This window comes from Megalobrama amblycephala, linkage group LG17 (assembly GCF_018812025.1).
Source record: "Megalobrama amblycephala isolate DHTTF-2021 linkage group LG17, ASM1881202v1, whole genome shotgun sequence".
In the NCBI taxonomy this organism is placed as follows: domain Eukaryota; kingdom Metazoa; phylum Chordata; class Actinopteri; order Cypriniformes; family Xenocyprididae; genus Megalobrama; species Megalobrama amblycephala.
In genome coordinates, this window is record NC_063060.1 from 41,901,963 (window position 1) to 41,923,545 (window position 21,583).

The 21,583-nt window shown below is 38.7% G+C and overlaps 2 protein-coding genes across 3 annotated transcripts; both read left to right on the plus strand.

Annotated features, from left to right (window-relative positions):
- The first annotated feature begins 1,384 nt into the window (after positions 1–1,384).
- Positions 1,385–7,950, plus strand: LOC125251783 (dehydrogenase/reductase SDR family member 1-like). 2 transcript variants are annotated; one of them, XM_048164859.1, is made up of 10 exons: positions 1,385–1,524; positions 1,853–1,926; positions 3,183–3,326; positions 3,432–3,575; positions 3,710–3,789; positions 6,418–6,550; positions 6,699–6,842; positions 6,956–7,025; positions 7,322–7,402; positions 7,522–7,950. In XM_048164859.1, the coding sequence occupies exons 3-10, from the start codon at positions 3,183–3,185 to the stop codon at positions 7,656–7,658; spliced, it is 933 nt and encodes a 310-aa protein (XP_048020816.1). In that variant the 5' UTR covers positions 1,385–1,524; positions 1,853–1,926; the 3' UTR covers positions 7,659–7,950. The 2 variants fall into 2 exon arrangements, with proteins under 2 accessions (XP_048020816.1, XP_048020815.1); XM_048164858.1 differs by lacking the exon at positions 1,853–1,926 and having other exon boundaries at positions 1,414–1,524; positions 7,522–7,948.
- A 3,993-nt stretch (positions 7,951–11,943) lies between these two features.
- Positions 11,944–20,623, plus strand: dhrs1 (dehydrogenase/reductase (SDR family) member 1). The gene is made up of 9 exons (XM_048164118.1): positions 11,944–12,101; positions 16,657–16,800; positions 16,906–17,049; positions 17,160–17,239; positions 18,345–18,477; positions 18,626–18,748; positions 18,863–18,932; positions 19,822–19,902; positions 19,997–20,623. The coding sequence occupies exons 2-9, from the start codon at positions 16,657–16,659 to the stop codon at positions 20,131–20,133; spliced, it is 912 nt and encodes a 303-aa protein (XP_048020075.1). The 5' UTR covers positions 11,944–12,101; the 3' UTR covers positions 20,134–20,623.
- The last annotated feature ends 960 nt before the right edge of the window (positions 20,624–21,583 follow it).

Consider the following 21,583-nt stretch of genomic DNA (forward strand, 5'->3'; position numbering starts at 1 on the left):
ACATCTGCTCGAATGATGATGCTTGTCACTGAACATCTCTGAACTTTACTGCTTAGTTTTTATTGCTAAGATTGAAACACTATCTTTTTTTAAGCCTTTATCTGTGTGAGGAAAACACACAGAGCATCGATTGAATCTAACCACGGTTTGGTAGCTTCATATTCAACCGTGTGTACTTTGCACCTTTAAAAAAACAACGAAAAGGGTTTACTGGGAGACTGTGTGATGCCACAAACTATTAAAAAGGGAAATTCCAGTGACCTTAGGTAGATGTTTTGGACTTTGGTGTTTAATTTTCTTATAATGGTAACATGCAAGCAGTGGTGACTCTGCAGAGTGACATCAAAGTAGATTTAGAGCAAAGGTTTTCTGGAAATAATAAACAGTAAAGTTCACAATATGTAATTGTGGACAAGATCTTTGGGTGCCCTACAATCATAAATCCAAGCTCTAAATGAAGTGAATGAAGTGACTACATAAACAATTCAGTGAATACCACTATTTGGTAGTGGTTTAATTATGTAATTAAATGACCATTGTCAGAGTGGTGGCCTTGAGTGCTCAGAAATATTGAGCTGTTGTGCTCATGGGAAACTCATGGGTCGCCAATGCATCTGAATATGCTTCCTTGCATAGTACACCAGTAGAGTAGTATGTCCGAATGCACATTGCTTGAAAAATAGTAGCCAAAAAGTACCCGGATCACTACAACTTTGAACTATTTTGGTTCCGCAAAGAACCTTTTAGTGAACAGTTCTTAAAAGAACCAAGTTTTTCTCAGTGTGAAGAACATTAATCTAAAGAACCTTTATTTCGCCATAAAGAACCTTTTGTGGAATGAAAAGGTTTCCGTGCATGTTAAAGGCGTTATTTTTGTGCACAAAAAGTATTCTTGTCGCTTCATAACATTGAGGTTGAACCACTGTAGTCACGTTGACTATTTTACCCATGTTTTTACTACTTTTCTGAACATTGAATGTGGTAATTTCGTTGCTTTCAATGGAGGATAAAAAAAACTCTCGAATTTCATCAAAATATCTTAATTTGTGTTCTGAAGATGAATGAAGGTCTTATGGGTTTGGAACGACATGAGGGTGAGTAATTAATGACAGAATTTAAATTTTTGGGTGAACTAACCCTTCAAGAGTGTAAAGATCAGAGGACCATAACCTTATTTTGCTGTAAACAAAAATGTTTGAACAAAGTCCTGGATTTCCTGCTTTGTGATTAGGCTAAAGTTGAACAAATGGAAAAGAATGGCATTATTGTACATTTGTGTTCATAGGCTGGGTGATTTATGGTTTAAATAGGCTTGTAAAAGCACTGTTTACGTTTGCGAAACGCATTGGCATTATATTAGGTGCATTACGGGAATGGGAGGATGACCATAAACAGGACTGTCTTATCTGCACGTTATATGTGCAGCAGTTCATCATCTCATCACACTTTGCCTATTGTTGGAGATTTCAAGTTTAGGCAAGAGTTCCTGAGCGACAAATACCGTTCAAACGCAGCGCCGAACAGGTACGTGTTTCGTTTGCATACATATGTAGCCTATGTAAATGAAGGTCGCAATAGGTTTTCATTATAATGTCATATGCAGGGGCGCGTTTAGGTTATTGGGGGCCCAAAGCAAATCTCCGGGATGGGGCCCTGTGATCGCGTTCCAGCCATACCCGTCCCAGAGCGACACCCCATAAGCATCACCACACTCACTAATGCCTATATAGTATGCATCTGATCTAGGTTACATGTAATTGAGAGCATTCTGAAACAATGCTTATGTGTGTGTTATCAACATGTCAATTTATTATAACCAACACATGACTTTAACAGCCAATGACATTCACAGCTGGAGAGACTGGACTGATTTTCTACTGTTTCCGAAGATTAACGAAGGTCTTACGGGTGTGGAACGGCAGGAGGGTGAGTAATAAATGACATTATTTTCATTTTTTGGGTGAACTAACCCTTTAACTAGTGACTCATTTTCGCAAATCGGTTCTTTAGGTACAGTTCGTTTTAAAGAACCGACAACAAAATGATTCAGCTGTTCATACCGCCATCATGTAATTACGTCATCACGTGTCTCTGACGTTCTGCCTTGGCATATTACTATACTTAATAATGTATGTGTTGACACATATTGCTATTTTAATTAGGCATTAATAAGCATGTTTATTGTAATTTCACATAGTTGAGTTTGTGATTAGTCGTATAGCTCATTCGACATAACGTAATTTGGAAGAATTCGTATTGCATTTAAATAGACTCACATATTGCATTTACATTCCTAGGCTGAAATGTTTTGCATGTTGTAATAAAATGCTGTAAATTAAAACCATTTTGTCGTCTGCCGCTTTAAATGCTCAAGCTCTTTAAAAAAGAGGCTACTCACTGCAGAGCTGTTCACAGCAGCGCCATCTTTGGTTTTTAATGGGAATGAAAGCGAGGCTGTGAGGGATAAACATACATCTCTTCATTGGGTTGTACTATTATTTAATGTGTCTTTGGATTGTTCTACTTATGACCCTGAAAAAAACAACATTACAAAAATATCTTTCCAAAAAATTTCAGTGGACAAAAAAACTAAACAACATGAGCTCTGGAAAGTTTTAAGTGATCTGGGAGCTTTATACAGCTTTTTACAGTGGATGCCATTGACGTCTATCCCTCACAGCCTGGCTGTGAATAAGGTCTGTGGGAGGAGCTTGATGACCAGCCTCACCTCTTTCAGCCATTTTACCAAAATTCCATTCAAAAAACCCATTGACTTTGGGAAGATGGAACCAAGAAGTGCTAAAATGCTACTCGTTTTCACGTTTTGGCCTACAAAGTGATGCCATACTCACACTACTTATTTAGGTCAGACTACCTCCATTAAGTCTACAAAGGTGGAGCTGGACCCATGACGTCCAGAGAGTGGGAGCTACAGTCACGATTTATAGCAGAATGGATTCGGATTGGCTGTCAATGTTTTTATCATTCATCAGCTGGAAAAAAAAATCATCATGAAAGTGATTCCAGCGATATCATACTATATTGTTATAGTTATCGTCCTTGGTGTGAACAGGCCTTTGGTTGTAGTTTTAAATGAATCGTATAAATGGGTTGTTTGAACCAATTCAATTCACTTCATGAATCGGACATTGCCATTACTGGCATCAATCTGTGTTTGTCAGATGGCACTATCAGGATGGATTTGCGTGGTGACCGGTGCTTCCAGAGGAATTGGAAGAGGTATTGCCCTTCAGTTATCTGAGGCTGGCGCTACCGTGTACATCACTGGTCGACAGGAGAAAACTCTAAAGCAGACAGCAGCTGAGGTTTGGAAACTGGCTATCGATTGTACCATCAATAACCCTCTGTGGTTTGTGCAATTTGGGGAAGGTGATACTGGTTTCATGCTTCTTTTATTTTCATGCTGACAGGTGACAGAGAGAGGTGGCCAGTGTCTCCCTGTGGTCTGTGACTCAACTAACGAGGATGACATCAAGGAGCTGTTTGAACGTGTCCAACGTGAGCAGAATGGCAGGCTTGACATGTTGGTGAATAATGCTTACGCTGGTGTACAGGTCTGTTAGAGCTAACAATGGAACAAATATTCAGATTTTTTTTCTGCATTTTTCTTTTTATAATCTTGATTTATCTTTTGTTTGTTTCATAAAAGTACAGTTTTATTATTGTCGTGTTTATGTTTGTGTGTTAGGCTATTTTTGACAACATGAACAAGAATTTCTGGGAGGTGGATCCAGATGTTTGGGACACCATCAACAACACTGGACTCAGGTACAGTAGCCTACAGATCTGAAGGTCACTCCAAATAGCAATGAAATATTACTCAACTGAACTCAATTTTTATTTGTAAAGCACTTACAAAACCATAAAAATGGGCCAAAGTGCTGTCCATAAATAGTGGATAATTTATAAAATTAATACAAGCATAAAAAGAGCACCAAGAAAAACATGCAATCAATTACTCACAGTTGGCCTAATCAAACTCCAAAAGCTTGATGAAATAAAAAAGTCTTCAGTATTATGCAGGAAGAGATGTATAAATAAATAATTTTGAAGACATCTGAAGACATTTTGTCGCTTATCCTAGAGACAGCCTCATTTACTACCGTTGGGGTTTGTAAGATTTTTTAAATGTTTTTGAAAGAAGTCTCTTATACTCACCAAGGCTGCATTTAATTGCTCAAAAATACAGTAAAACAGCAATATTGTGAAATATTACAATTTTAAATAACTGTTTTAAAGGGTTAGTTCACCCAAAAATTAAAATTCTGTCATTTATTATTCACCCTTGTGTCGTTCCACATCCGTAAGACCTTCGTTCATCTTCTAAACACAAATTAAGATATTTTTGATGAAGTTTGAGAGCTTTTTGTCTCTCGATAGAGATCCATAGAGATTTGTTCGTGACTCGGGCATGTGCGTTGAGTCGACGCGTGAAGCCTCGTTTACACTGCATGCGTGTGCGTTACGGCTCCGGCAAGGTTTTGAGCGGTGTCAACTCACACCAGAAGCGTTTCAGAAGCGAAGCAGCTGGATTCCCGAGACCATGAGATTTGCATGTCTGACGTTTTTTTCATAGATTTTTTCATGTTTTTAATGGCTAAATGGTTATATTTTGTCCGGTTTTATTGTGTTTATTGATATGCCATACTTTATTTTGTTGTAGCCTACAGACGAAGTTAATACACTAAAAAGTCCAGTTATGGACAACAAGAACAAAAAAAAAAATTCAAGTTTTTCAACTCCGAATCTCTTGTCGTCAGTTTCTGGCCTCCTAGTGATGTGAAATATGAGCGGGAGTTTACTCAGGGTGATTATTTTGACTTTATTTTGTATTTAAGATGCGCGTCTTGGACGCGGCGTCCGTCAAAAATAGGCGAGGCGCCTATAGATAGGGAAGCGGCGCGTCGAGCCGCTTCTGGGACGCTTCTCAAACGCATAGCGGCGCGGCTGGTGTGAGTCTGAACACCGCGCGTGCATTGTTATGGGGTGCTTCTCAATATCCCTCCTCGTCTCCTCACTCCTCCGTCCTCCATCCTATGACCCGGAAAACAATCGAGCTCAGCCATCTTGAAGGACATATCAATTCTCTAACTGCACCGCGAGGAGGCGAGGATCGAGGAGTGAGGAGTTATGAGCGAGGATACACAGGTGCATCCTTTGCGGAAGTCTTTCTCATTGAGAAACGTGACGCACGCATAAATTCTCCTCCCCCTTCTTATCTGTCACAATAATTTAAATGTATGCTTTACTTTTACAGATTAAATAAACTTTATATCTCATATATTTCAACTAGGCATCTTACTTTATTAATATTTATTATATTTTTTTTAAATAACCAAACTTTAACAACATGTGGGTAGATCCCTCGAGCGCAGCTGATGACGCTTTGAAGTGACGCTAAAGGGAGCGAGGATTTATCATTTCACTTGATTCAATTCCTCCGTCCTCTCGTCTTTTCCTTGCGTCCTTCCCTCGCATCCTGGAGGGGTGGAGCTAAGACGCGAGGAAAGGAAGCAAGGAAAGGAAACGAGGATGCACAAATAAGAATTGAGAAGCACCCATGCTCTCGTGAACACTGCGTTGCGTTGAGTTGCCGCGTGAGTCTGAACACAACACGCATGCGTCGTGATGCTCTCGTGAACTTTTGCACATGTTCGTTGAGTTGACGCACGAGTGAACAACACGCATCTGTCTTGAAGCTTTCGCGAACGTGTGTTGCAGATCAATATTTTTGTAAATAAAGTGGTAAATTATGATTTTTGGCATAAACAAAGCACTCACATCATGTCATAAAATTGAGTTTAAGCTACATTAATGATGTCTTTTTCCTATCTTTCTGGACCTTGGAGTGGTTGTGTTGGATTTCTATGGAGAGACAGAAAGCTCTCAGACTTAGGCCCTAACCCTTAAACATATTTTAAAATGTTCATTTCTTTAAAAAATCTTTCCCCAAACTTTTGAACGGTAGTATATGACAACTTTAAGACCCCAATATACTTATTGTTTATATATAAACAAAATCAAAGAATTAACTGGCGTGACAAATCGCAAACAAAATCAGGCTAAAACTATGCTTGTTTGGGGTTCATTTTGAGAGTTTGAAACAGCTTGCCAAAGCAAACTTCCGGGAAAACCTTCATCGGGATGTTATACCGCAGAAATATCCTTTTTCCCCAAAGCGAAGAAGGACCCATGACAAAGAACTTCATTGCTGTGCATATATTGGGGCATTTAGTACTGAACCACAACAAAATTTGACTAATATAACTCTTTAAAGCAGGGCTGAACAATGAATTGAATCAAATCGAAAAATCACGATATGACTTATTCATAACAATTAATTTACTTAGTCCTTTCAGAGCCATGTCAGAGATCATGGTCATTGTGTTTTTACAGGAGTCACTATTTCTGCTCAGTCTATGCTGCAAGGATGATGGCGGCTCTGGGCAAGGGCTTGATTGTGTTCATATCATCCATGGGTGGCCTGCGCTATCTCTTTAATGTATCCTATGGGGTCGGCAAGGCTGCAGTGAGTCACAACATTACAGATTCTTGCAGTCCTTCTCAGTGTATCATATTTGAAAGCCAGATTATTTCAGTTGCAGTGTGTTGCATACTATTCCTTCATTATTCTCAGAGCATTTATGCTCCATCTTTCTTTCGGCTCTTTTTTTCAGTGTGACAGAATGGCAGCGGACATGGCAATAGAGCTGAAGAAGAAAGGTGTGGTTTGTGTAAGCCTCTGGCCAGGGGCAGTTCAGACTGAGTTAATTAGTCAGTATACATCTCATGGTGAGGCGCCTCCAGGTTTTGATCCCAAAGTAAGCCATTTTTATTTGTCCCTTATATTGATTAGCATTGTTCATATAAAATGGGTATGATTATGATCTTATATAATATATCTTGCTAAATATTTGAAAATCTGTTTCTCAAGTACAAGGATGTTTATACTAAGGGTGAGACGCCTGAGTTTAGTGGACGATGCATAGTTGAGCTGGCCAAAGGTTGGATTTTTTTTTTTTTTTTAAAGATTTAATAAGCAGTTAAAGGGTTAGTTTATCCAAAAATGAAAATTCTGTTATTAATTTTTCACCCTCATGTCGTTCCAAACCTGTCAGACTTTCGTTCATCTTCAGTGAATGAAAGGGTGAATATTTAAAGACAGAATTTTCATTTTTGGGTGAACTAACCCTTTAAAGTTATTATGGTTGTGAATTACCATGAAAGGCAAATTGGTGAAAAATTAATTGCTTGGAGGCTCTTGCTCATGTGTTACTTTCTGCTTCCTGGTGACAAACAGATAAAAGTCTGATGTCCATGACCGGGCAAGTGTTGATGACTTGTAACCTGGCTCGGCGCTATGGACTCAAGGATGTTGATGGTACGGAGATAAGATGTTTATGCTGGAGTGATGGTGCTTCCATTTATGAACAAAGATACACGAATGTAGATATTCCAAAATCCTACACAGTCTTTTTGATGCACTCCTTGTCTTTCCAGGCAGCAGTATCGTGGACTACACTTCTATGAAGTTCGTTGTTTCCCAGGTACCCTACGTGTCCTGGCTCTCCGTATTCACTCCTTCATTCATCAGAGTGCCTCGTTCCATGCTGAGTATTGGCAGTGGCAAATTCTAACATGTCTCAGTGCAGAGACAGTGCCTATTTTTATAATCCTGTCTCTTTTTTTAATTGTTTCTAAAATTATTGTAATGTCCATCTTTACAAATGAGCAAGCACTGATTAAAGTAGCTGCAGTAGCTGAGTCTGAAAGACACTTATTGCACAATTCATCAGCATTGTTGTCACAACAAGAACAAGAAAAATGTACAATTCCTTTTAATATATACTGGTTTTAACTTGGAAGACAATAATCAATTCTGTTATAAATGAATGTGTACTTAGGAAACAATTTATTGCAATAAATACTGACATTTTACTAGTCTTTTGTGTTGTATTTTTTATGGATTGATACATTGCTCATGCATACTGGATACATCTGGGAAGTCTTACACAGTTGTGCTCATGTTATGCCTCTCTGTTCTCTATAAATATGCTAAATAATTTAAATCAATATTTCCTGTACGTTTTTACTTAGCCATGTATCCAATAAGTTGGATAATGATCAGTGTGATCAGAATGACACTCAGCTGTATCGAATTCAAAATTACTTAAAGGATTAGTTCACTTTCAAATGAAAATTAGCCCAAGCTTTACTCACCCTCAAGCCATCCTATACATTTAGGAAGGCCTGTAACCATTTCGATCCTACATGGAAAATAGCATTTACAGCCGATACAGGCAATTTACCATAGGAAATATATGGTTTTTAAAGCTTTTTAACAGTTATCAAAGTCGAGCCAAAAACCTAGGACTAGTTTGCCAAAGTTGGTTTTTGAAATTGAAATTCATTGGCCGATGGCAGACATGTTTTTTGAGATGCGTCAATGTCCTCAAAGACAATCATGGCACCTCAGATGAAGACACTACACGCCAATTTTCAAGTCAGTCGGACTAATGGTAAAGTAGTTATACATGTTTTCATGTTTTTGTCCTGTTATAGCGTCACCTAGTGGCCGATCACCTCTGTGTTTTTACTGTGACCAAAGATTGAGCCCATAGACAGGTGTTCCAAGTTTGGTGAAAATATCTAATTTCATTCACGAGTTATAGCCATTTTAGTGAAAGTGGCCACACCCACTTCAAACGTTTTGGTGCACCTTAGGAACTGTGAATAAAAATTTCAACTTTTTTTTGATAGCTTTTGATATTCAGACTTCAGAGAATGTTGCTGCACTGGTTTGGTGCGAAAAACCTAGGACTAGATTTGATGATGATTTTCAAAATACCCAAAATGATAGCCGATTTTGCATTTTGTCTGCCTTGAGCCAAGCATTCCAACGATATAAGACACTTGAGCCTAGGACTAACGGTTCAGGAGTTATTAGTAATTTTGTACTTCGGTGATGTTGTAGGTGGTGTGAGTACTACCATCCCTCAAAGTTTCAAGTCTCTTTGACTTACGGTTCCGATAAATTTTAGGGGAGAATGCTGATCCTTGGAAATGTAACATTACAATACAATATTACAATAGGGTTTTAGTGCTACGCTTGAACCCCTAAAAATAATGCAAGTCACCTATGGTTTGTGTATCTGCTGGAGATGAAGATGTATTCAAAGGCTTTCTTGGCTTATTAGTGCTTAAACGTATAAATGATGTGTTTGAGACTATTAATATTAATAAAAATGCTTCTTCTAAGCTCAAAAATTATTTGGTATACTGTAACAACAATATATGACATCTGCTCGAATGATGATGCTTGTCACTGAACATCTCTGAACTTTACTGCTTAGTTTTTATTGCTAAGATTGAAACACTATCTTTTTTATTAAGCCTTTATCTGTATGAGGAAAACACACAGAGCATCGATTGAATCTAACCACGGCTTGGTAGCTTCATATTAAACCGTGTGTACTTTGCACCTTTAAAAAAACAATGAAAAGGGGTTACTGGGAGACTGTGTGATGCCACAAACTATTAAAAAGGAGTAGATGTTTTGGATGTTTTGTTTAATTCTCTTATAAAGGTAACATGCAAGCAGTGGTGACTCTGCAGAATGACATCAAAGTAGATTTAGAGCAAAGGTTATTTGGAAATAATAAATGGCAATGTTCACAATAATTGTCATAAATCCAAGCTCTGTAGGGTAAATGAAGTGACTACATAAACAATTCAGTGAATACCACTATTTGGTAGTGGTTTAATTATGTAATTAAATGACCATTGTCAGAGTGGTGGCCTTGAGTGCTCAGAAATATTGAGCTGTTGTGCTCATGGGAAACTCATGGGTCCCCACTGAATCTGAATATGCTTCCTTGCATAGTACACCAGAAGAGTGTTATATTGTTTGAAAATTAGTAGCCAAAAACTACCCATATGAAAGGTCTCATGGATGTTGAAGGGTTAGTTCACCCAAAAATGACATTAATTACTCACCCTCATGTCATTCCACACCCATAAACCTTCGTTCATCTTCAGAATACAAATTAAGATATTTCTGATGAAATCCGAGAGCTTCTGACCTCCCTATACATAGCAGAGTCATAAACAATTTAAAGGCCCAGAAAGGTAGTAAAGACATTAATAAAATCGTCATCAAATCAAAAATAACAACTTTATTCAACAATTTATTTTCTTTCCTGTCAGTCTCCTACGGTGTTGATGTTGTAAACACAGTGCAGCGCTTCCAGGTTCTACGTCAGAACACCGACTCATTATTGGCCAAAGCTGATCATGTGATCAACATGATGCATGCATGTGATGCTGACACAGGCGTTCTGATGTATAAAGGCAGGAACACACCAAGCCGACAGTTGGCCGTCAGGCAGTTTTTGCTCGTTGGCCGACTAAGTTTTCTCAGTGTGCTCCGCAACGTCGGCTGAAGTTGGTCCTCATCGTCTTTTTTTCAGCCGATTCGACATGTTGAATCAGCGTTGGTGCTCATCGGTCCGTTGGCCATCTGATCATTCTGATTGGCTGTTCAGCTACTGCCACCTGCTGGATCGGAAAGGCATTTCATCTTACGAACGCGCAGAATGGACGTGCTACTTGGCCGTCGGCTATCGAGACGTCGGTTTGGTGTCAGGGCAACTTTGGACACAGACGCTGCCGACGTGATCCAACCTCGCAGTCTGCTTTCGCCACCACTAGTTCTTTGGCGTCGGCTTGGTGTGTTCCTTGCTTAACACTGAAGCGCTGCACTGTGTTTACAACGTAAACAGCGTAGGAGACTGACAGGAAAGAAAATAAATGGTTGAATAGTCGTTATCTTTTTTTTGTTTTTGAGCACAAAAAGTATTCTCTTTGCTTCATAACATTAAGGTTGAACCACTGCAGTCACATGGACTATTTTAACGATGTCTTTACTACCTTGAAATTGGTTATGACATTGCTATGTATAGGGAGGTCAGAAGTTCTCGAGTTTCATCAAAAATATCATAATTTGTGTTCTGAAGATGAATGAAACGGGTGTGAAACGATATGAGGGTGAGTAATTAATGACATAATTTTCATTTTTGGGTGAACTAACCCTTTATGGAACCATCAATGCCAATAAAAAACCTTCCCACTTTTTAAGAGTGCAGTTGGCAGATCAGTAGACTGGGAAAATCAAAAAAATTTGATTTCGCCCAGCAACTCAGTCTGGAAACCCGTACATTCATTTCTACTGCTTCTGTTACACTTTTGCGGGAACCAATCACAGACTGGCTTATCCACCTTGCTCGCTATTGGCGGGTATAACACGATGACGTCTACCCGTTTCTCACACAACCGTCAATCCAATTCCTTTTAGCCTCTCGACGATGCTGAATGACTTCTTTAGTTTAGCAAACAAATCGCTCTAGTGGGTGTAAATACGACTCACTTTCATGTTTTTTTTTTGCACAACCTGCAAAAATCGCTCGATGCCATTGCTGCTTCTACAAACCGCTGATCAATGCTACAAACTAATACAAACTAAACCTGTCTGGAGTTTTCGCATCGCTCCGCAAAGTACGTCACCCGGATCGTTGATCTGATTGGTTGGACTATCCAATTGCGTGAATAATGCTCGTTGATCACGCCTCTTGTGCAGTAGAAAATACATAGCAGACTCCCCAGACCAATGTTCAATTTTAAATTGAGCTTGGTCTGGTGATAGCCAGACAAGCAGATCAGAGGACCATAACCTTATTTTGCTGTAAAAAAAAAAAAAAAAAAAAAGTCCAGGATTTCCTGCTATGTGATTAGGCTAAAGTTGAATAAAAGTTGAAGAAATGGAAAATAACTACATTATATTGTACATAGGGTGGGTGATTTATGGTTCAAATAGGCTTGTAAAAGCACTGTTTACATTTGCAAAACGCATTGGCATTATATTAGGCGCATTACGGGAATGGGAGGATAAACAGGACTGTCTTATCTGCACGTTATATGTGCAGCAGTTCATCATTTCATCACACTTTGCCTGTTGTTGGAGATTTCAAGTTTAGGCAAGAGTTCCTGAGCGACAAATACCGTTCAAACGCAGCGTCGAACAGGTACGTGTTTCGTTTGCATAAATGTACCCCATGTAAATGAAAGGCGCAATAGGTTTTCATGACATACGGAAATGATATATTCTGTCCATCGCATTAAACACATAAGTCGACAAGTTGTCAAACGAGTGGCACAAGAATTCAAATGTTCCATCTGCACGACGCTTAGATAAATAATTGTGACGCATAACTGTTGTATAACTTTAATTTCGGGCCAATTAATTTTTGCTGCAATGGATGCATGTGACCACAGGGTGACGTGCTTGTATTTCTCTCCGCTTGCTTCCCTAGTGACTCATTTTCGCGAATCGGTTCTTTAGGAACAGTTCGTTTTAAAGAACCGACAACAAAATGATTCAGCTGTTCATACCGCCATCATGTAATTACGTCATCGTGTTTCTGACGTTCTGCATATTACTTAACTTAATAATGTGTGTTAACCACAGTCTATGGTGTTAACACATTGTTTTGTCGTCTTTAAATGCTCAAGCTCTTTAAAGGAAGAGCTGTTCACAGCAGCGCCATCTTTGATTTAATGAAAGTGAGGGTGTGAGGGATATACATACACCTCTGCAGTGGGTTGTACTGTTATTTAATGTGTTTTTGGATTGTTCTGCTTACAAAACATTGCAAAAATATCTTTAAAAGAAATTACAGTAGACAAGAAAGTAAACATGAGCTCTGGAAAGTTTTAAGCCTCACTTTTCATACCTGTCATGGCGCTGCTCTGAATAAGGTCTGGGCGTAGCTTGACGCCCAGTTCCTCCTCTTGACATAATGGGTATACAGCTTGAAGGTCCAGCCACACCCTATCCCTAAACCTAATAGAGTACCTCAGGGATGACGTGTTTTTGTAGGCAAAACCCGGAACCGAGTTAGCATTTTAGGACTTTGCGGTTCCATCGCCCCTAAGTCAACGGGTTTTTGCTAAATCACCTGAAATAAGGTCTGTGGTTAACAAAGCCTCTAAATATTTTCACGTTTTGATCTATGACATAAAACACACCAGTTATAACCCGCTTGTGATTATTTAAACCTTTATTGTGTCTTAAAGTTGCCCTAGAATTGAAAATTGAATTTGCCTCTGCATAGTTAAATAATTAGAGTTCAGTACATGGAAATGACATACAGTGAGTCTCAAACACCATTGTTTCCTCCTTTTTATGTACATTTGATTTGTGCAAAAGACCTCTGAAGAACAGGCAAATCTCAACATAACACCGACTGTTATGTAACAGTCAGGATCATTAATATGTACGCCCCCAATATTTGCATATGCCAGCCCATGTTCAAGGCATTAGACAAGCTAGTATTAACGTCTGGAGCAGCACAGCCGAACCAACAGACTTTATGCAGGTAAGCAAGCAAGAACAACAGCGAAAAATGGCAGATGGAGCAATAATAACTGACATGATCCATGATTACATGATATTTTTAGTGATATTAGTAAATTGTCTTTCTAAATGTTTCGTTAGCATGTTGGTAATGTACTGTTAAATGTGGTTAAAGTTACCATCGTTTCTTACTGTATTCACGGAGACGAGCCATGTCGTTATTTTCATTTTTAAACACTTGCAGTCTGTATAATGCATAAACACAACTTAATTCTTTATAAATCTCTCCAACAGTGTAGCATTAGCCAGTTAGCCACGGAGTACTATCAAACTCATTCAGAATCAAATGTAAACATCCAAATAAATACTATACTTACATGATCTGATGATGAACACTTTGTAAAGATCCGTTTTGAGGGTTATATTAGCTGTGTGAACTTTGTTTATGCAATGTATTATAGAGTTACGAGCTTGGGGGCGGGGAGCGCAAGCATTTAAAGGGGAAGCGCACTGGATCGGCGCATATTTAATTATGCCCCAAAATAGGCAGTTAAATTGAATAATAAAAAATCTGTGGGGTATTTTGAGCTGAAACTTCACAGACACGTTCAGGGGACACCTTAGACTTATATTACATCTTGTGAAAAAGGGTTCTAGGGCACCTTTAAAAATGGCGGTTGTTAACAAGTTGCTAAAAGGGACTACTTCCTTTGGCAGGGACTTTAGATGTCATCATGACAAACAGGACATTTGGACAGCATTTCTCATGAAAACGTGGATAAGTATTCATACGCAGTGCAGATAAATCAGCGAGCATGTTTTTAAATAAAGTTGTTTTTTTAAATAAAGTTTGAGGAAGCTTGGTGGTGGTGACGTTGATCCACGACCATGGTGTGCTGTAGTATGTTTATAGCCTACTGTTAGCTTCTTATATCTGACGACTTTATTTAAGCTTCAGAATGTATAAATGTTGTGTTTACTTGTAAAGATTATCTTGATAGACAAAACGTGTAAGTGTCATAACCCTTTGTTAAACACAGAGCTTAATTTTTGCGATTTTCCAAAAGTCTATGGGAAAAATTAATAGGCTTTCAATTGAGGGAACCCGTGCGCCGCTAACTTCTGAGTTTGCCTACAAAAACACGTCATCCCTGAGGTACTCTATAGAGTGGTGCAGGTATGACGTCACTTTGTAGGCCAATCAGCAGTTAGCATCACACTGATTCCCTCGACAATAAACCAATAGGATTTTTCTATGTGATCAACAAAAGTTTATACTTGCACGTTTTGTCCAACAAGATCATTTTCACAGATGAACACAACTTTTATGAATTTTGAAGCCCAAAAATACAGTCGCCAGAAGAAGCTAAAGGTAGGCTATAAGCGAACTACACCACAGTAGCGTCACCAACACTAAGACCTCTTTCAGTTTTTATCTAAAAAAATTTTTCCCCAGAAAGTTTGATCTAGAATAGTTTATAAGAGCACAATGAGGCTGTAAAAGTTTACCTGTTTAGCGTGATGATGTTTAATATCCCGACAGCCTCTGTAGTCCCATTTAGCCACTTGTTAGCTGCCTTTTTCAAGACATGCAACAGCTTAAAAAAATCACGAGTGGGGTAATACTAATGTATTTTAATGTTGTAGAATAAAACATGAAAGTGTCTTGAGCTCGTGTTCACCACAGACCTTATTTTAGCCATTTTACCAAAATCCCATAAAAAAAAAAAACCCATTGACTTCGGGACGACGGAACTGGAAGTGCTAAAATGCTAACTTGTTTCTGCGTTTTGGCCTACAAAGTGATGTCATACACGCAGCACTTAATTAGGTCAGGCTACCATAGCAGCCACGTTTTTTAATGCCATTCACTCGCTAACTTCCCTCAGTCTCGTTGACTCGGATGTCATTGCTAACGTTGCACGAGTGCTCATTACTGGTGGAACTCATGCAATGGGCTGAATTGGAACATCCTACGCCCTTGATCACATGGAATCCGCCATGGAGTTGATTTATTATTTAATTTTTTCCCTTACAAAATTTTTTAATGCAGCATATGTATATAGGTGTGTTTGGGTAGTATTAAATATTTTTTAAAAATAATTAATATACACTATATTGCCAAAAGTTTTGGGATGCCTGCCTTTACATGCACTTTAATGACATCCAATTCTTAATCTGTAGGGTTTAATATGGCCCACCCTTTGCAGCTATAACAGCTTCAACTCTTCTGGGAAGGCTTTCCACAAGGTTTAGGAGTGTGTTTATGGGAGTTTTTGACCATTCTTCTAGAAGCGCATTTGTGAGGTCAGGCAGAGATGTTGGCGAGAAGGCCTGGCTCACAGTCTCCGCTCTAATTCATCCCAAAGGTGTTCTGTCAGGTTGAGGTCAGGACTCTGTGCAGGCCAGTCAAGTTCCTCCACACCAAACTCGCTCATCCATGTCTTTATGGAGCTTGCTTTGTGCACTGGTGTGCAGTCATGTTGGAACAGGAAGGGGCCATCCCCAAACTGTTCCCACAAAGTTGGGAGCATGAAATTGTCCAAAATGTCTTGGTATACTGAAGCATTAAGAGTTCCTTTCACTGGAACTAAGGGGCCAAGCCCAACCCCTGAAAAACAACCCCACATCATAATCCCCGCTCCACCAAACTTTACACTTGGCACAATGCAGTCAGGCAAGTACCGTTCTCCTGGCAACTGCCAGACTCGTCCACTGGATTGACAGACAGAGAAGCGTGATTCATACACCTGTGGCCATGGAAGTGATTGGAACACCTGAATTCAACGATTTGGAGGGGTGTCCCAATACTTTTGGCAATATAGTGTATCATAGGAGTTGTTTGTGGTGGGGTAAATTAAACGTGATATGCGGTGACGTCACAATCATGTTGCATTGTGGTATATGGAGCTGCCTGAAGTGTACATATGAAGTAGACTCGATTTTAAACGAGTGAGCGAGGGTCTGTCCATATAAACTTCCCTCGTCCACTTCATGAAGTGGAACGCACTTCAAAATGGCGGCAGGGATTACCTTGAGGGAAAGTGCTTAGGGAAGTTTGTGAGTGTGTGTCTACTAGTGGAGTGGAACGCAGCCAAGATCGTTATAGTTATCATCCTTGGTATGAACAGGCCTTTAGTTGTAGTTTTAAATGAATCATTTAAATGGGTTGTGTAACCAATTCAAAAGAACCACTTTATGAATCAGACATCTGTGTTTGTCAGATGGCACTATCAGGATGGATTTGCGTGGTGACCGGTGCTTCCAGAGGAATTGGAAGAGGTATTGCCCTTCAGTTATCTGAGGCTGGCGCTACCGTGTACATCACTGGCCGACAGGAGAAAACTCTAAAGCAGACAGCAGCTGAGGTTTGGAAACTGGCTATCGATTGTACCATTAATAACCCTCTGTGGTTTGTGCAATTTGGGGAGAGCGATACTGGTTTCATGCTTCTTTTATTTTCATGCTGACAGGTGACAGAGAGAGGTGGCCAGTGTCTCCCTGTGGTCTGTGACTCATCTAAAGAGGATGACATCAAGGAGCTGTTTGAACGTGTCCAGCGTGAGCAGAATGGCAGGCTTGACATGTTGGTGAATAATGCTTACGCTGGTGTACAGGTCTGTTAGAGCTAACAATGGAACAAATATTCAGATTTAAAACTTGATTTATCTTTAGTTTGTTTAATAAAAGTAGTTTTATTATTGTTGTGTTTATGTTTATGCGTTAGGCTATTTTCGATAACATGAACAAGAAGTTCTGGGAGCAGGATCCAGAAATTTGGGACACCATCAATAACACTGGACTCAGGTACAGTACAGATCTGGAGATCACTCCAAATGACATAATTAAATGTTATGCAGAAAGAGATGTATAAATAAAGAATTTTGAATACATTTCAAGACATTTTGTCATTTCTCTAGAGCCTCATATTTACTACCGTTCAAATGTTTGGGGATTGTAAGATTTTTCAAATGTTTTTGAAAGAAGTCTCTTATACTCACCAAGGCTGCATTTATTTGCTCAAAAATACAGCAAAACAATATTGTGAAATATTATTACAATTTTAAGTAACCGTTTTAAAGTTTTGTTCTGTCATTAATTATTCGCCTTCATGTCGTTCCACACCTATATGACCTTCGTTCATCTTCAGAACACAAATTAAGATATTTTTGATGAAGCCTGAGAGGTTTCTGTCCCTGCATAGAGATCCATCGCAACTACCACTCCAAGGTCCAGAAAAGTAAGAAAAAGACATCATTAAAGTACTCCATGTGACTCCAGTGGCTTAAACTCAATTTTATGAAGTGACATGAGTGTTTGCTCAAAAAAACATAATTTACCACTCAAAAATATCTTCATTTGTGTTCCGAAGATGAACAAAGGTCTTATGGGTTTGGAACAACATGAGGGTGAGTAATTAATTCTTTTAATCATTTTTGGGTGAACTAAGCCTAAATTAAAATATATGAATAAAAATATTCATTAAAAAATCTTTCCCCAAACTTGTGAATGGTAGTATATGACAGCTTTAAGACCCCTATATAATTATCGCTTATATACTTTTACTTATCGCGAAATCAAAGAACGAACTGGTGTGACGTCATTTCGAAACAAAATCAGGCCAAAACTATGTTCGTTTGGGGTTCATTTCAGGAGTTTGAAACAGCTTGCCAAAGCAAACTTCTAGGAAAACCATCATCAGGATGTTCACTAACAGTATACCGCGGCAATTTCTTTGAAGAACTTTGTTGTTGTGAGAATATCAGGGCATTTAGTACCGAACAACATCAAAGTTTGAGTTATTTGACCCTTTAAAGCAGGGCTACACCATGAATTAAATCGAACTGAAAAAAAAAAAAAATTACAAAATGACAGAGCCATCTCAGAGATCATGGTCATTGTGTTTTTACAGGGGTCACTATTTCTGCTCAGTCTATGCTGCAAGGATGATGGTGGCTCAGGGCAAGGGCTTGATTGTGTTCATATCATCCATGGGTGGCCTGCGCTATCTCTTTAATGTATCCTATGGGGTCGGCAAGGCTGCAGTGAGTCACAACATTACAGATTCTTGCAGTCCTTCTCAGTGTATCATATTTGAAAGCCAGATTATTTCAGTTGCAGTGTGTTGCATACTATTCCTTCATTATTCTCAGAGCATTTATGCTCCATCTTTCTTTCGGTGCTTTTCTTCAGTGTGACAGAATGGCAGCGGACATGGCAATAGAGCTGAAGAAGAAAGGTGTGATTTCTGTAAGCCTCTGGCCAGGGGCAGTTCAGACTGAGTTAATTAGTCAGTATACATCTCAGGATCCCAAAGTAAGACATTTTTATTGGTCCCAGATATTAATTAGCATTGTTTATGTGCAATGGGTATGATTATGATATAACTAAAATGGCATGCTAAATATTTGTTTACAATCTGTTTCTCAGTTCAAGGAAGTTTTCAGTAAGGGTGAAACAACAGAGTTTAGTGGACGATGCATAGTTGAGCTGGCCAAAGGTTGTATTTTTTATTTTTTTTTTAGATTTAATGAGCAGTTAATGTAATAGCTCACCCAAAAATGAATTACTCACCCCCATGTCGTTCCAAACCTGGCAGACTTTTGTTCATCTTCAGAACACAAATGAAGATCTTTTTAAGGAAGTCTGATAGCTTTCTGTCCCTCCATTGACAGTTACACAACTACAGCTTTGACGCTTCAAAAAGTTCATAAAGAGATCGTGAAACCCATATGAATATATGATAATCCATATGAATTGAGCGTTTTTTCTGAAAAGACACGATTGCTTTATATGATGAACAGATTTAATTTAGGCTTTTATTCAGATAAAAATCTATCAACTCACACATCAGTTGTGGTAAATGGAATCTCAAGCATGTTTGCTTGATGCGTACGAAAACCAATGAGGTTCATTCTTGTGTTACACATCACATTTGAGCTTCAGCAAGAGGTTTGTTCTCGCATGTCAAACAGGTTCGGTTGAGCTTCTTTTTATATTCACTGATGAATATTTATATCTGAATAAAAGCCTAAATCAAATCTGTTCATCATATAAAGTGATCGAGTCTCGTCAGAAAAATTTGGATTAAACCACTCAATTCATATGGATTAGTTTTACACAATCTCTTTATGAACTTTTTGAAGAGTCAAAGTGTAGTTGCGTTGCTGTCAATGCAGGGACAGATAGATCTGATTTAATTTGTGTTCTGAAGTTGAACAAAGGTCTTACGGGTTTAGAACGGCATGAGGGTGAGTAATTAATTTTGGGTGAACTAACCCTTTAAAGTTAATATGGTTGTGAATTACCATGAAAGGCAAGCTGGTAAAAAATTAATTGCTTGGAGGCTCTTGCTCATGTGTTACTTTCTGCTTCTTGGTGACAAACAGATAAAAGTCTGATGTCCATGACCGGGCAAGTGTTGATGACCTGTGACCTGGCTCGGCGCTATGGACTCAAGGATGTTGATGGTACGGAGATAAGATGTTTATGCTGGAGTGATGTTTCCTCCAGTTATGAACAAAGATACATAAAGTGTTTTTGATGCACTCCTTGTCTCTCCAGGCCGCAGTGTCGTGGACTACACCTCTATGAAGTTCATCCTTTCCCAGGTACCCTACGTGTCCTGGCTCTCCGTATTGACTCCGTCATTCATCAGAGTGCCTCGTTCCATGCTGAGTCTTGGCAGTGGCAAATTCTAAATGCAGAGACAGTGCCTATTTTTATAATCCTGTCTATTGTTTCTTTACAATAATTAAAATTGCAGTAGCTGAGTCTGGAAGACACTCATTGCACAATTCACATTTACATTTAGTCATTTAGCAGACGCCTTTCTCTAAAGCGACTTACAAATGAGAATAGTAGAAGCAATCAAATCAACATGAGTACAACAGTATGTAAGTGCTCTGTCAAGTCACAGTTTCATCAGTAAAGTGCTCGTAGCAAGGAATGACATGGCACTAGCAACGACACAGCACTAAAATCAAACTAGAAACAACACAAAAACACTTACAGTATGTAGATCCTCCTGTTGCTTGACTGCTGCTCTCATCAGCATTATTGTTTTTACAACTCATTGTTTTCCAGAACAAGAAAAGTATATAATTCCTTTTAATATATACTGGTTTTAACTTGGAAGAGAATAATTATAAATGAATGTACACTTCCCATACAATAAATACTGACATTTTACTTGTCTTTTGTGTTGTATTTTTGATAGATTTGATATATCGCTCTTGAATACTTGATTGTGATTGGTCAACCACAGCACTCAGGGTAACGCTACATAACTGTCCACTCATCTGGGAAATCATGCACAGATGTGCTCATTTTATGCCTCTCCATTCTCTACAAATATGCTAAATAATTTAAATCAAATCAATTTTTATTGTACGTTGTTATTTAACTGTGTAATAAGTTGAAAAATGACCAGTCAGCCGGCCATTAGCGCAAAATGAACAGCTCAATTAGGAGTTTTCCTGGACACCAGGCTGTATCAAATTCAAAATTAAAGGATTAGTTCACTTTCAAATAAAATTTTCCTGATAATTTACTCACCCCCATGTCATCCAAGATGTTCATGTCTTTCTTTCTTCAGTCGAAAAGAAATTAAGGTTTTTGATGAAAACATTCCAGGATTATTCTCCTTATAGTGGACTTCAATGGCCTCCAAATGGTTGAAGGTCAAAATCACAGTTTCAGTGCAGCTTCAAAGAGCTTTAAATGATACCAGACAAGGAATAAGAGTCTTATCTAGAGAAACGATTGGCCATTTTCGAAAAAAATACAACTGTATATGCTTTATAAACACAATGTATGTCCTACGCCTTCCCTATTCAACTTACAGAAGGAACGCAGCGCCAGTTCTGTTTTTTCCATATGCTGAATAGGGAAGGCATAGGAGATACAGCGTAAACTTTTTGAAGAATACAGAAAGCGGAAGCACGTGCAAGGCGATAATTTGTGTTTAGAAAGCATATACAGTTGTATTTTTTTTTTTGAAAATGACAGTTTCGCTAGATAAGACCCTTATTCCTCGTCTGGTATCCTTTGAAGCTGCACTGAAACTGTAATTTTGACCTTCAACCGTTTGGGATCCATTGAAGTCCACTATAAGGAGAAAAATCCTGGAAAGTTTTCATCAAAAACCTT

What these genes read in the sequence shown, in the direction of transcription:
- dhrs1 (XM_048164118.1), top strand. Translation starts at nt 16,657, where the DNA reads ATGGCACTATCAGGATGGATTTGCGTGGTGACCGGTGCTTCCAGAGGA. An exon ending in ATCAATAACACTGGACTCAG is followed by an intron (nt 17,240 to 18,344) that starts GTACAGTACAGA and finishes GTGTTTTTACAG; the next exon opens with GGGTCACTATTTCTGCTCAG. An exon ending in TGGACTCAAGGATGTTGATG is followed by an intron (nt 19,903 to 19,996) that starts GTACGGAGATAA and finishes TTGTCTCTCCAG; the next exon opens with GCCGCAGTGTCGTGGACTAC.
- LOC125251783 (XM_048164859.1), top strand. Translation starts at nt 3,183, where the DNA reads ATGGCACTATCAGGATGGATTTGCGTGGTGACCGGTGCTTCCAGAGGA. An exon ending in TAAAGCAGACAGCAGCTGAG is followed by an intron (nt 3,327 to 3,431) that starts GTTTGGAAACTG and finishes TCATGCTGACAG; the next exon opens with GTGACAGAGAGAGGTGGCCA. An exon ending in ATGGGGTCGGCAAGGCTGCA is followed by an intron (nt 6,551 to 6,698) that starts GTGAGTCACAAC and finishes TCTTTTTTTCAG; the next exon opens with TGTGACAGAATGGCAGCGGA.